Raw genomic sequence first — 15,059 nt, 5'->3', positions numbered from 1 at the left:
GTAATCATGTCAACACGGACCAGAACCTGAAAGGAATGTTTCTGACATTTTGATGAAATCCATCACACAAAGAATTGAGGCTGTTTTGAAAGCAAAAAGATGCCCTACCCAAAATGAGTATAGTGTTCCTAATAATTTGTCCAGTGAGTGTATATCAGCCCCATGAGACCCTGAACCACATAAGCAGGTCTGAAAATGGATGGATCTGATTCTACACTTCACTACATGAGATAGGGGAGCCCAGGATGATGAATGAATATGGGATGCACACTCTAAGAAGTCACAAGGCTGAGCAGCAATTTCAGCTTTCCCCAGTATGTTTGTATGTCCAGCTGTGCAGTAAAAGCTCCAGCTTGTAAGATTATGAAGCAGTGATGTGACACACATTTTAATTTAGCTTTGCTCTCGTCAGGAGATTGCTCTGATCGTGTGTGGATGTTATATATTTTATCTTTGCCATTTTATAAAGGCTACTTCCTCAATCTTTCTTTAAAATTGCCAAAGTCATGAGGACAGCTCATCGAAACACAAGTGTATTATGATAACACTCAAATGTCACTGCCAGAACTAGGCAGGACTCAAGTATATCAATGTAAACCCAGATGGAAATACTCAGCCGTAAACTTACCCTAGTCCAAAACATCTAGCACATTTTCCAGCCCGCTTAATCTTATTCAGGGATGAAGGAGGGCAAAGTTTTTCCAAACTTCTGTTGTAAGATGGCAACAAACATGCATAGAGTGCCAACTGTGAACACATATGCATTCATATCTAGAATATCCAATTAACCTGGACATGAAGTAAAACCCACAATGACATTGGGTGAACATGTGAACCCCACACAACTGGTGACCAGGCATGAGACTCACATCCGGGATGCTGAATCTGCAAGGCAACGTCTCTATCCACAGTACTGCCCTGATGCCCATGTGTGTGAGCCATGCTACTGGAGTGTCAGAAAGCACAGCTGTAAAGCTGTCATCACTCTCTGCAAATACTTCCAGAATTACCTATAATAATAGGAAGTTTGTAATCATCTGGAACTCAGATGTTCTCCATCTCTTTCAGTGCTTTTCCACACCTGTCCATTAGCCTGATATCTTAAAGGAACTTTCCTAGTAGTGGGGCGTTGTACCGTGTTAGCCATTACGGATGCAATGAGAAGTCAAGCAAAATGACAACTTTTATTGGTGAACCGAACAGGTTACAATGTGCAAGCTTACGAGGCAATCGAAGCTCCTCCTTCAGGCAAGTTGTAATCAAGGAACTTTCCTTATATATTGGTAGGTTAAGTGTGTTCTCCTCCAACAATTCAATATGTGGATTTACATATGTAAATGTTTTAAAGCAAAATGTGCATCTTCAGCTAATTTTGCAGATGGAAGACTTCAGCTTAGCATATGTAATTCTCTCATTGCAATGGCAATATTCTTAATTGCTTTCATACTCAGACCTGATTATATCTTTATGGCATAGAATTTCATTTAAGTGTGCTGCGGTGATGTTACATGGTAACTTCTGGTTATCTTGTGTCAGTGGCCCAAACGATGCTTTATTTAAGAAGTCAGTTCAACCGGGTGGTCAAAGATTACATTCTTATGTCAGCCCACAACAAAGATGTATTCCCTTTACTGTCAGTTCATCCATTTATCCAATTAATGCTTCATGACAGCTTAAACAGAGGCCTTACTGGCATTTACTTAGGACCAATGGTCCATCCTCTCACTCTATTTATGTTTAAGTCTTTTTCTACCCCACCTCAACATGCTGACTGGATTACCGGACGATATTAGATTGTGTGATTTGAAAAAAAATTATGGTGCGTAGAAAGATCAACAGACATAACTTAATACCGAAAGCGTTACAAGTGCAACAAGATTAAAACACAAACGGCCCTTTACACCGTCCTCTTTGAAACACCTAAAGTGACGGGCTATGTGTTTGCGACTTGATTTTTCTCATTCGGTATGCGCTCCGACTTCGTTTTCTTCGGAAAGAGACTCCAGAAACAGCAGTGCACTGCCACTTGTCCCGGAGCCTTTGAACAGGTACCTCCGCTGATGGAAGGCGGGCTGTAGAGTCACTCGCGGAATGCTGCCCTGTTCTCGACGAGGAAGGAGGGAAGTTAGGTGACATGAGCGCGAGCCTGAGTCGTTGGGTGGGTAATACCACTGCAGTGGGTCTGCACATTGAGAAAGTGCAGCTGCAAATGAGCCAGCGCTCTCGGTGAATGCGTGTGTGTTTAAGACGCGGAGCTGCGCCGCGCTGGAGGTGCCAACGCATCCAACAGAGAGGCGAGCGAGCCAGCGGACCGACGGCACGGATTAACGCACCAGCCGAGCACATGGAGCACCTGTTCGTCCTGGCTTCTTTATCTGCCTTCATCCCCGTTGCAGGTACGTTGGGCACTCTCTGTCTCCCGTTCGGTCTGACACAGCTTGGCCAATGGAGAACACCGGGGTGCTTTTCAATGATATTGTGGGGAATTGTTCGTGCGCGTGGTCTTAGAAAATGCGCGCTTTTCGCTGCCGTCAGTCACTTGCATGGTCTGAAAGCGAACGATATGACAAACCACGGAATGTCAGTAGAAGCGTAAGAAATCCACGGGGAAAAAAAAACTGTCGCTCGAAAAAAATGACCGAAGCATCACCCGGCTTAAAGTCAGGAGTCCATGTGCGCCCGAAAACAAGGCGCAGAAAATCTACCGTAACGAGAGCACCGACCGGTCTTGGCGCTCACTGCGGCTGTCACCGAGGCGAAAGAAGTGGAGAGAGGCAGGAATACCTGGAAAACGAGACTACTGTGCATTCACGAAATAAATGGTTGACTAATGTCACGGCTAAAAATGGACGTCTGTTCTGAAAAGGGGTGACTGAATGCAGTTGAAGGAAGAAAAAGGGGAAAGGGGCACATCTGTCTATCAGATTATTATATAGCGCCTTTTACTATCTGTCTGTCTGTCTGTCTGTTATGTAGTGCCTCTCAATTTATCAGCTTAAACTGCTGGGGTGCCTTTTACTTTCTATCTATCTATCTATCTATCTATCTATCTATCTATCTATCTATCTATCTATCTATCTATCTATATAGTGCCTTTTACTATCTGTCTATCGTTATATAGTGCCTCTATCTATTTATCAGCTTAAACGGCTTGGGAGCTGTATGGGAGGAAAAGCATTTTAACACAAAAAACATCAGAATAGACTTGCTGACTGCAAAAATGGCACGGTGAACAACTGCATACATAACTGGAAAAGAGCATTAATGAATCTTGAAAAAAGATAAGCTTAATAAACATATGAATTAATATACTTTCAAAAATGTCAATTAAAGAAAAGTGAAATATGTCTGTATTCTTACAGGTGAAAGAAAATTTATCTATCTATCTATCTATCTATCTATCTATCTGTCTGTCGACATCTGCATCAGTCTTGCTACTGCATAAGGCTGACTTAAAGAGTGTCTTTCTGACTTCTGTCTATTAACACTGCAGGAAGTGCAGTTCGAATAGTGAAAAATATTTTCTTATTTTATCTATCTATCTAAGCTCCATGAGAAGAAACATTTTTTTTTTTTATACAACAGCAATCTGCCTGGCTTGTTGACTGACTAAATGGCACAATGATCAAGTACATACTTATCTGTGGAAGTGTATCAACACACCTTAAAAAAGAATAAATTAGCATGTTAATCTTTAAAAATGGAATTTCAGAAGTTTCAGATTTATCAAAAGAATTGACCTTATTCAGATACAGTATGTCTGTATTTTATTTCCAGTTGTATAATACACATAGGTGAGTCTAAAGACTATCTATCTATCTATCTATCTATCCTTGTAAATTTTTTATTACAGACAATTGCATTGGTCTTGCTACTTGTCTGACTAACAGTGTCTTATCTGATTTCTATTAAAACTCCGGGAGAAGTAGTCAAAATAGTGGAGAATATTTTCTCGTATTGCTGTTTTTAATTTCAAGCCACTTTTTATGCTATGCAGACGTGTGTTTCTATAACTGAAACCTGCGTACCAGTGCCTAACATATGAAAAGCTTAGTAAACAAGTATGCTTCCATCTGTAGAAGTAAATTAGGAAATCGGGACGTATACATTCAGGTTTAATTCAAAATCCAAACTATATGTACAGGTATATATGTATATGTGTTTGTGTGTGTATATATATTTTGTGATACGTGATTCATTGTCTTCCTTTATGGATTTCTAGCAATAAATATGCAAACCATATCATATATTTAAAAAGCATTTGAACCATTTTTTTAATTGACCACATTGACTAAGGGCAATGACTAACTCCTTTGAGATATCTGTTCCCAGTCTTTACCCAGGGATACCCTTCACGCGAATGCAGACAAAGCCTTCATCAGCTGCCATAGTTTTGTCCCACTTGAGGCTCTCTAGGGTTCTTTATTTTAGCCCAAAGACTATTTTTAGCTTCCCTTTGCTGGTTGTTTATATGAAGAAACTGAAAAGGCTAATTTAACCACTTTACTGGTATTCTTATGTAGGACATATTGTTCTAAACATACTGACACATATCATATATTGTTGAACTGTACATCTGGCTATCAAGGGTGGACCACAGTTATTTACATCTTTTTTTCTTTACATCTGAAACAATATTTTGCACTAACTTGTTCTTCTTAATATTAAACACTGCTTGGGTGAAGTTACTTGGTCAGATATATAGTATATCACGAGTGTGGTTTGTTTCTAACAGATTGTGAATGGGGTTTGTGGGTGTACTGCTGTAAAGTGTTTCCTTGGTGCCAGTTAACAGGATCAGGTTGTGTTTAAGAATCTCTCCTAAAAACTCTTCATCCCTGTAACCTCTCTTTTCGGTACAGACTATGGGTTATTTTATGGTCTTTATTTTACTGCACTGACAGAAATTCCAAATAACAAATTGTGTAGCTTGCAAGTCTCACAGGTGTCTCCTGTCATTTTTGGAGAAAACTGCAGCCAGTCTGTTAAACAGAAGAGCAAACAGAGCTGCTCCGTCTGATGGCTGCCTTTTCTAAAGATAACAATTCTCATTTTTGTTTAATACCTCATGTGGGAGTAACCAAACAGAAGCTGATACTCTTTTAGGATGAAAAATTGTGCTTTAAGTGGCAATCTTACACTTTATGGGACAATTATTGTTTGTTTGGACGTTCAGACAGAGTCATGGATTGAGCAACTCTGAATAATAAGGCTTAGTGTAACAACAACAACATTTATTTATATAGCACATTTTCATACAAAAAATGTAGCTCAAAGTGCTTTACAAAATGAAGAATAGAGAAATAGAAGACACAATAAAAAATAAACATAAGTCAACATTAATTAACATAGAATACGTAAGGTCCGATGGCCAGGGTGGACAGAAAAAACAAAAAAAAAAAACTCCAGAGGCTGGAGAAAAAAAACAAAATCTGTAGGGATTCCAGACCAAGAGACCGCCCAGTCCCCTCTGGGCAATCTACCTACCATAAATTAAACAGTCCTCTTTGTATTTAGGGTTTTCATGAAAGGACTTGATGATGATGGTCACGTAGACTTCTGGCTTTCAGTCCATCAATGTTGGAGCATCATGAAGTGTGTAAGGATGTTGTTGTAACCCTAAAAATTTTTCAGCACGTGTTCTGTTTCTGTTGTTACCTTATAGAATTATAAGTATCAGCTCTGATGTCTTTGGGGTCTACCACACCTATACCATCCATGTTTAAAATGATTTTTGTAAAGGATAACTGATTCTGCCAGTGACCAAGAAAAATTGAGACAGAGTCCAGTTGCTCAAATTTCATTCCTAACAAGGTGTTTTGTATTTAAACATTTTCTTTTGGAGGTCAGGCCTCTCTTAGTCTCAAACCAATCAGTGTGTTGAACTGCAGCAGGCAGTGAGAATGCCTTGTTAGTAATGCTAAATGACACCGCTAAATTTTAGGAGAAATTTTAGAGTGAGTCATAATTTAGATTTTACATTTTAACAGCAGATTCAACATTGTTTAGTCTCTAAAAGGTGAAATAACTTGGTTTTAATTCTGTTATGCAATTATCATGTGGCTTACAGCAAGCAAGATTTAACTCAAATGCATAACTCTTAAAAAATGTTACCAGAGGCAACCCCACAAGATTGTGCTTTTGCTCCACTATTGTATATTTTATAAATAAATGAATGTATAACGTAAAAAATTTTGTTAAATAATGTTCTGATACCATTCACAAAGTAAATTTGAATAAAACAGCATCTATGGTCATAGGTATTGCAGCGAGAAAGATACTCCCTGTATTCCAATATAGAAAATGAAAAACTGGCTTACGAAGTCACATTCTGCAAATAGTTGGGAATCTAGGCTGGTGATCAGTTGAGATATTTTGATTGGGCTTTGGCCTTTATGATAAAGGAAGCCGAGTGTCAGTGGCTGATCAAACATCACTGGAGCAGCAATATGCAGACAAAGCTTGATGAAATTCTTAATGATGCTTGTCATCCAGTCCAATATAAATTCCAATTTATGGTTTTGACAAGCATTGTGATAAATTTCATCCTCCTGTGACACTGAATTGGATTACATATGTTAGATCAAGAACAGATGGATGGAATCCTAAAATGTAGCATTAAAGCAAAGTCACTTTACTTTCATCAAGTATTGATTAATGATAAAGAGCAGCTTAACAAAAACTGTAATAGACATCAAGTATAATATATTTTATTTTATAGTACTTATGATTGACTGTTAATTTTTTTTTGTTATTTAGTTGTAAAGGGCATAAAGAATTCAGGGGTGATGAGGTTTGCCCTGACTTTGATCTTGAAGCAATATTTATACAATCACTAATACTGCAGTTCTTTTTTTTTACTATTCTTGATTGAAAACAAAAATAGCCCCCAAAGGGGCAGATCTTTGAGTTACACAGTATATTACATATCAATATTCCACATCAAGTACAATCGAAAATAGTTTTACATTTCTTTATGGTATATGATAGCTCCATACAGCTTGAATTTGGAATGTATTGACAAATAGTGTTTTTTTTTTTAATTTTATGTATTTAAAGTACATCTTCTTTCTGCATTTCCACATTAATGAATGTTTCCCTTTGCTGCTTCATAATAGATATTACTGTAATGGGGGATGACTTTTTTTCAGAGCATAGTGACACTGTAACATGCTGTCATCTGAAATCTAGACTGTGCTTGGTAAAGGACTTCACTGAGGGAAAAAAAATGAATGGGTTGTTTTGGATTTATTTAACAGTAATAAAATAAGTAGGACCAGTGTGAAGAAGTAAATCCACTTTTCCTTTTAATAAAATTTACTTAATCCAATTTTATGGTTTTGAGACTTGCCGCCCATTACAGCAAAATTAGGTGCAAGCAAGGCCAGATGTACCATTGGGCGTGCACCCTAGAGACCTGCTTGTAAAGTGGCCTTCGCATACTGTATGTAACAGAGGGAAAAAAAAAACTGACAGTACAGGAACTCATAGCAATCCGTTATCCAACAGACACCCCTACTCCACTCAAGATTATAAACCGATCCAATTAGACCTAAATAAAACTTTTACAAGAAAAATGGGTGTTCTAGTTAGATGATATGGGTGGGGCTCAATCAAATCAGGTGTCTAAATTGTTGCTTTTGTGAGATTGTCCATTTGATATGTTAATGCGCTGCATAAAAGAAAAAGTCTACATGTATGGTGCTGAATGGTGCAGTAAAACAAAATAAAAAGCAAAAGATGCTGTTGCGCTGAAAACTGTACCAGAAATTCTGAAAAAAATAAACCAAAATAATGATCTGAAGAAGCATTTTGATCAAGTTGTAAACAGTGCAGTGGAGTGACCTTACAGATAGTCAGGAGAGAGTGAACCTCAACAGTTCTTGAAACTTTAGCAGCATAGTGCAGTCCGATTATGTGGAGTCACCAACAAAGATGTGAACAAAAGGGCGGAAGACAACCAGGCCATTGAAGGAGATAAGATGCACCAAAATATGGGCAGACCTGAGCAAATGATCCACTGTTTACTCTTGTATTTTATATGCTGCAAGTATGTAACCCCTCAGTTACATACACGTTTTTTGGCAAAAAGTGGTATTGGTCTTCTAAAAATATGACATTAATGTTTATTAACTGTGCTATCAGAAGATAGTTGCATTTCCATAGATATGATGTTGCCCTCATGAATTAATATTTTACATTCATTAATGAAGAGAAGAGAAAGATGGGGTTGATCAAGTATAAAGCTTTGCAGTTTTCTTCTGTCTTCAATCACTGCACCTGATTTATTCTTCACGTATGTGAAGTTCATAGAGTGTGAGTACATGTGAGTACCTAGTGGGGGTGTTTTGATTGGGTTAATGAGATGAGGCTGGTTGCCTTGATCTTCAACCTTGGGGGCCTGTAGGGTGTTCCTAAGTTGGCCTTTCGTGCAAGACTGCCCTGGATGGGTTCCACTCCATTACACTCTACTACAGGGAACACCTTCATTCAGTCATACTGAAGCAGTTTAGAGTTACAGTAAGCTAACATGAATGTCTTTGCAATGTGGAAAGAAAATTAGAATACTCAAAGAAAACCCAATCCAGTACAGGAAGAGTGAGCAAATTCTACAGGGGCAGGGACTTGGCCAAGAAGAAGACTCTGTGTACTAATACTATGAGGTAGATGCATTAACCACTTCCCTTCCATGCTTCCCTAATAAGAGGAACAAACTTTATTAATTCTTTTTGAACCCAGTGTCCAACTGAAGATGACCTTTCCCATTTTTTGCTCATGTTTAGGTTCAGACTTTTATATAAGAAGGTCAGTACCTAATTTTTTTTTCTATTTTGTGACTAGGCACCTCAGTTTCTTTATGGTTTATGGTGAATTCTAAGAGCAATTATTTTAAAATATACATAACATTTAAACTGACATCACAAAAAATAAAATGGAAACCTGCCACAGTGGTTGTGTTGTGGTTGCAACCACAAGAATGTTTAAAAACAGGTCTCTGCTATGAGACAGACAGGAATCCTGATGAGTATGCTACTTGTGACCACAAGGGGGTGCTCCAGCTCCCCAAACACCTGACCCACACAGGCATGGACAGAAGCCACAGTAAACAAGAAAGTATTTTTTTTTTCATGGGAAACTCTTTGCTGGCAAGCGTTTCCCACACTACAGCCACAGTACAGAAGCACAGCAATACTCTGTCATCTTCTTCTTCTTTTTGTCACTCTCTCACTTCCTTCTTCGCTCCTCCCGGCAAGCTTCATTCTCCTTCTCTTTACTCTGGCTCCCGGAGTTGTGGCAGGCAGCTCCTTTTATGTTACACTTGGAAGCACTTCCGGGTAAGGTGAGAGCCTAATAAAGAAGGGCTCACTAGTCCATGAAGCACTTCCAGAAGGCACCTATGAAACCCAACAGGGAGGGTCGAAGAACTACAGTTCCAACAGTGCCCTGTGGGGATCCGTGGTGCTGCCACAGCCCAGGGAGGCTGCTGTCTAGCAGTTCCAGGGAGACAATGCCCTGTGCACACTATCTCCCCCGGTCCTTTCTGGCTGATGGTGTGCTGGCTGGGTAAGACTCCTGGATGTCCCTCACAACATATATATGTTTTTTATAATAAAATATACATTTGAACCAACATCAAGAATTTGTTTATGATTATATTATTCACAAATATCGATATAATATCTGCAGATGCAAAACATATTTTGGAGGGGCAACGTGTAACTCTGCATAATCATATTAAGCATTGAGAATCTGGTTCAACCAACCTAATGGGGTTTCACCTGCTCATATTCATTGCAAAATTTGCACTTGTATTTAAAGCAGTTAGTGGAGTCGTGGCGCTTCTAAATGATCAGATAAATTTAGTCATAAGATATACCTTTTAACTAGCATCCGCATTATATTTTTCATGTAATATATAAGTAAAATAGCCACCATATTAATCATTCATTGTATATTGGGCTTGTTTTGGGGGTACATATAGAATATAAACCTCCCTTAATGTTTTACATCTGAACTAATATTAGGTGGTTATCTTTATCCTCATCAGGTACCATTCTCTAACAGAGATTTGACTGTAACACATCTACTTACCTTCCTATGCTCTGCTTTCTTTACGTCTCCATAGGTATCCAGACTACACTATTTTGTAATATTGTCAAATGAAATGATGTCCTCTTTTACTCATGGTGTACCTGTAAATCAGAGAGAATAGACTTGTGAACGTATTTCTTGATCAGTGGCACTGATGGGATGACATTTTTTTGTTATGCATTTGAAGTAGTACACTTGTCGGTCAGTATGAGTGAGCTTCTGTTTCATCCTTTTATTCATAGGCTCAGTGTGGAGCAAGCCAATTCATCAGTTTCAGATTGCCTTTGAAGATGTACAAAATCTCAGTATGTCACAAGGAAATATGAAGGATGTTTATGTTTGGTTTATGACCAGAGTGTTAGACATTTTAGCTGGTAAGGCTTTCCAATCTCTCCAGCCCCCTTAAAAACAAAAATAATACAAATCCAACAACAGTATGGATTGGGTGCAAGTGACCTATGTCAAGTGGGCAGGCCGCAATAGGGTCTTTCAGTGCTTTTTAAATAAGCACTCAGACAAAAGTAAAATCTAATACTACAACTAAGGGAACAAGTCAGATAATCTAACCTGGATGCTTCAGGGACTAAATTAAATACATCAATCATCAAGGTTGTATTGACACTTGTGGAAAGCCAAATCACAGATTCAGTCAAGCTTGGGATAAGAGAGGTGGAGAAATTCAAGTAGCCAGGATTAAAAAGGTCTTCAGGAAGAGACTAAATCACAGATCCCCAAAATTTCTTGAAAGAGACAGATAATCTATAAGGTGCTGTTAGGGTTAAATAAAACAATGACCACAAATAGTAAACTGGAAATATTTATGGAATATACAGAAACTAGCTTTGTGTGGTCTTCAGGACAAAAAACAACCGAAGACCCCGCTAGCAGTTTTACTCTATTGGTGAACTTGCAGAGGAGTCGGCTAAGTGAGCTGGGCCAGGTCTTATCTTGTCTGAGACAGATGTGTAGTCGAGTGCAGCTGTGGCACAAATTGAGCAGGACAGGCCGGAAGCTGTCTCAGGCAAATGTATGGTAGCTCGTTGTGTGAATGTACAACATGCATGTACTACAAATCTCAGTTTGTCTGCTTGAGTTAAATGAGAAGTGAGGTGCATGCAAGCGCTGAAAAAGTGCATGCATGCACCATCTCACCAAGTGCAAGTCACACTTGTATAAGCTTCTACATCTTCCATAGAATTCACCCGAACTCCCTTGGCTGTGGTTGACCGTGAACAGAGTGGCCCGCGTTATGCACATACACACATACACACACAGGTCTTTCATTTATATATATGCCCAATGCCAGGCCCCAATGCAATAATGAAAACAAGGGGTGACCAAACTATGAGCAGAATTATGAGAAACAGACTGCTCTGTCATTCTGTTAGTCAATAACTTAACTGCTTAAATGAAGAATATAATGAAAAATGCCAGTCTAAGAGAAAGTGTCAAGAATGTATGTGAATAATCAAAATCCACCTGTTGTAATACAAGGGAACAATTATGTTCTATAATACCTTAAATAAGAGAAAATTAAGTGTGCAAAGAAAAATGTAAAAATCATACTACTATCAGCATATAGTAGACCCTTGGTAATGCCATCTTCAACTAATACCCTATTTTGTAATAATCTTCCAAAATGTGCTAAATGAGTATATCTCCTAATATTAGGTAGTGTTGTAAACTGTGTTCTGAGATTTTTCAGAGGTAAAGCTGTTATACTCATCCACTAACCATGGTCCTGGAGACTGGTGATGATGTGCCACATGTTGTATACTGTAGCACATGCAGATAAGACTGTACATGTAGCATTAATAACCCTATAAATCAATGAATGTGCTAGAAGCAATAATTATACTGATTTTAAGATATGAAATGCTGAAGCAGACATTAAGAAATTAAACTTAAGAATGTCCAGGAACTAAGGCTGTAAAACCTTTGGCAATCAATAGTTTTACAAGGGTGACTTGAATGTGAGGTTTCTTGAGGTAAAATATAGTCAGCTGAGTATACCCGTTTATCAGACAGACAAGTCAGCATGACACACCAAATCTGAAGCAACCCAGAAAAAAGACCAGTTCCATTTTGGAAAACAGCTGGCATTAAAAGATCAAAACGGCTGCCATTGAAGAAACATCATAAATAAAACTGCAGAACATCAATGCCAAACTGCGATCAATGCCAACCACAGTCACTTACAAAATGAAAGTAAAACAGAGTTTTGTAAAAAAAAAAAATGTATCAGAGGAAAGAACTATTTGTATGTAAGTGAACAATAGAATGAGTTCATCATAATTAATCCTTATTTAGAATAGAAACAAACCTGAATGAATATAAAAAAAAATCACTTTCAGTGTGGTAGCTTTGAGTGATAGAAAAGATACAAAACAGGCCATAATTAATACATTGTTGCTGCAAATGTATTGATTTCTGTGTTTCTGTTATTGATTTATGTGCATTTACCACTTGTTTGCATTCATAAAGCAAGCATAAAGCATAGTTTTGGCATTTACTGTACTGGTCAGCTTGTGCAAATTATAAATTGATGTGTTCACTGCACTGTGCTTGATCTGTTACTTTGTCTTTGAAAAATGTTGCTTTCTGTGAATTACAATACTGCATTAACATGTTCAAGTGTATTAAACCTGTAATGTATATGCACAATCAATTTTACATATGCACAGACCTTAAATTAATCTAAACCAGCATTTTTGCTTTCAATGCTTTACATGGATTATGGCCTGTTTAGCATGGATATATGAGAAGCAAACTTAAAATTTCTTTGTAGAATGTGTGGCCTGGTGAACAAATGCAACTGCCTGACACAAATATGATTAAATCAGTAGAAAAGCTGTACAACTTCAAGTGTCTGTGTGGCAGTAGACCCCTTGTATAATTGTCCTGGAAAAAATATACAGTATATGAGAAGAATATAAAATGTCATTGATGTGGTGATGGAGTTGACAACATAGGAAAGGTTCACGTCAATTAGAAAAAAGAGAACTGTAGTGTGTTGATCTGATAGCTGACCCCAACAATGAAGAGAGGGAAAACAAAAGCCTTACGCTTGATTTTACCTAGGAAAACGGAACCTAAGAAAGTCCAAGGCTCAGATCAGCTCTCCTAAAGACTAGAATAAATTAAACATAATATGAACAGCCTTAGTAGCAGTTCTAACAGTATTGCACTATAATAATAATAATAATAATAATAATAATTAGTCTTTTTATTTAAATGCCGCTGCCTCCAGTAGTATATGTTATTTATCCTGAGAATTTAAGAAGTTCTGCATCTTGTGTTTCCAGTTTAAACTTGGAGTGCTCCATCTGAACCAGCTGAAACGATTATACAGCATTAGTTATATTAATGTACTGCCTATTTGAATAAGGCTCATACTAGGATGTAAGCCTTGTTACCACTCATTCTCAGGCATCTTAAGTTCTGTCGCTCTATTTTGTTGCTTTGTTTCTGTTTACTCCTGCAGTGTGCCACAAGTCAGTCATCACCAAGAGATGAAATCCACCAGGAAGAATCTATGTGTGCTAGATAATGTGACTACTCTTGAAACATGTTGGCTCCTCTACACTTGAGGAGATTCAGATGTCTCCCTCTAGAATTGGCAACCATTTGTAATTTGTAATTATCTTGTTATAAAGGTGGATGGGGTTTACACCCCAGGTGACCTTTGATCAAATGATAAATTGTATTCATAATGTGTTCAACTCAAAACCAATACATTTCATTACAAAAACATCAACTAAAAGTAAAATTGCATAAAATTCAGTAGGGGATGACAGAATAAAAACATTCAACATAAAATACATTCATTAAACATACTAAAACCAGAAGAACAGTAACAAAAGAAAATATGAAATGATGCAAATGAAATCTAAAATAAATAAAAAAAAAGTAGGAGCACAATTTTAATAGCTCAAAATTAGGCTGCATGCTTGCAATAGTAGCTTTTACATTGACAGATTTGTTTCCATGGGTGGCAGAATTTGTTAGAATAAAATACAGATTTTGAGCCTGAAGACCTTCACTTAGTCTGAGAGTGTCTCATCCCATCTGCTAGCATGGATACTACTCCCTCTTCCCACCTCCTGGTACTCCTGTCTGCAAGGCCAGTTAGTTCTATTTGCATTGAGGATGGGATAGACTGGTGATGTGACTAAATGCAGGGCTGTGAAGGAGGAAATTTTCAATGACCCCCAGCCTCAAAAAGAGCCTAGCACAATAACACTATACACATTGGAATTTGAGGTTAAATGTTAGGCATGTCTAACTTCGTATGTGGATGAACAGAAGGTGGGCTACTGGCAAGAGTCAGCCCTCAGCACTCCTTCAGCTCAGGTCTTTCCTTCCTGCTTAAGATAGCCTGTTAAACTTGCCATACCAATCCTAATAAAATATGCTGGTAGTCTGAAAAGTTCCTTTTAGGACTCAGACATGGCAGTCGACACCTGCCCTGCTATCGAATTAGGAATCGAGAAACAAGACATGTCAAGTGCCTTTAAGGAAAGAAAAAAAAAATGCAGTTTTTAAAGCAGATAAAACAAAGTGCATAACCCCTTGAGATTAAAGGCAGGAAAGAGGATCCTGCTTAATGGTGTATGGGTGCTGGCTTACTCTGACTGTCAGCTTAAAGGGTTTGAGCATCAGCCACATACACTTTTTATCATTGTACCCCTCAGCTATAGAAACCTAAGTATGACTGTGTCTGTGTGGAGTTTGCACATTCTCTGGGATCATGTGATTTTATCTGGTATCTCTGGCATCCATCCACATCCCAAAGACACTAGCCCAACCTGTCAACCTGGGAATCATTCATTTGGTTCCTGCCTTACATGTAATGTTATTCATACTGATACTAATTTACAAGGATTCTGCAATTGAACAAGAATGCTGGAAACAATATATTGTTGTTTTTCTTTTTAAATTCTTCAGTCTTTGGACTAAAAAAAAAA

General features: G+C 38.0%; 1 protein-coding gene across 1 annotated transcript in view; it reads left to right on the top strand.

Annotated features, from left to right (window-relative positions):
* Positions 1-2,177: 2,177 nt before the first annotated feature.
* rxfp2l (relaxin family peptide receptor 2, like) overlaps positions 2,178-15,059 on the top strand; it is a 62,670-nt gene continuing 49,788 nt past the window's right edge. Inside the window, exon 1 of the mRNA XM_039766364.1 lies at positions 2,178-2,396. Coding sequence (XP_039622298.1) covers positions 2,231-2,396 — 166 coding nt within the window. The 5' untranslated portion in view covers positions 2,178-2,230. The remainder of the gene's footprint in view (positions 2,397-15,059) is intronic.

This window comes from Polypterus senegalus, chromosome 10, assembly GCF_016835505.1.
Source record: "Polypterus senegalus isolate Bchr_013 chromosome 10, ASM1683550v1, whole genome shotgun sequence".
NCBI lineage: Eukaryota > Metazoa > Chordata > Cladistia > Polypteriformes > Polypteridae > Polypterus > Polypterus senegalus.
Note: the sequence above shows the minus strand (reverse complement) of the source record. Positions and strands in the feature narration are given on the sequence as shown.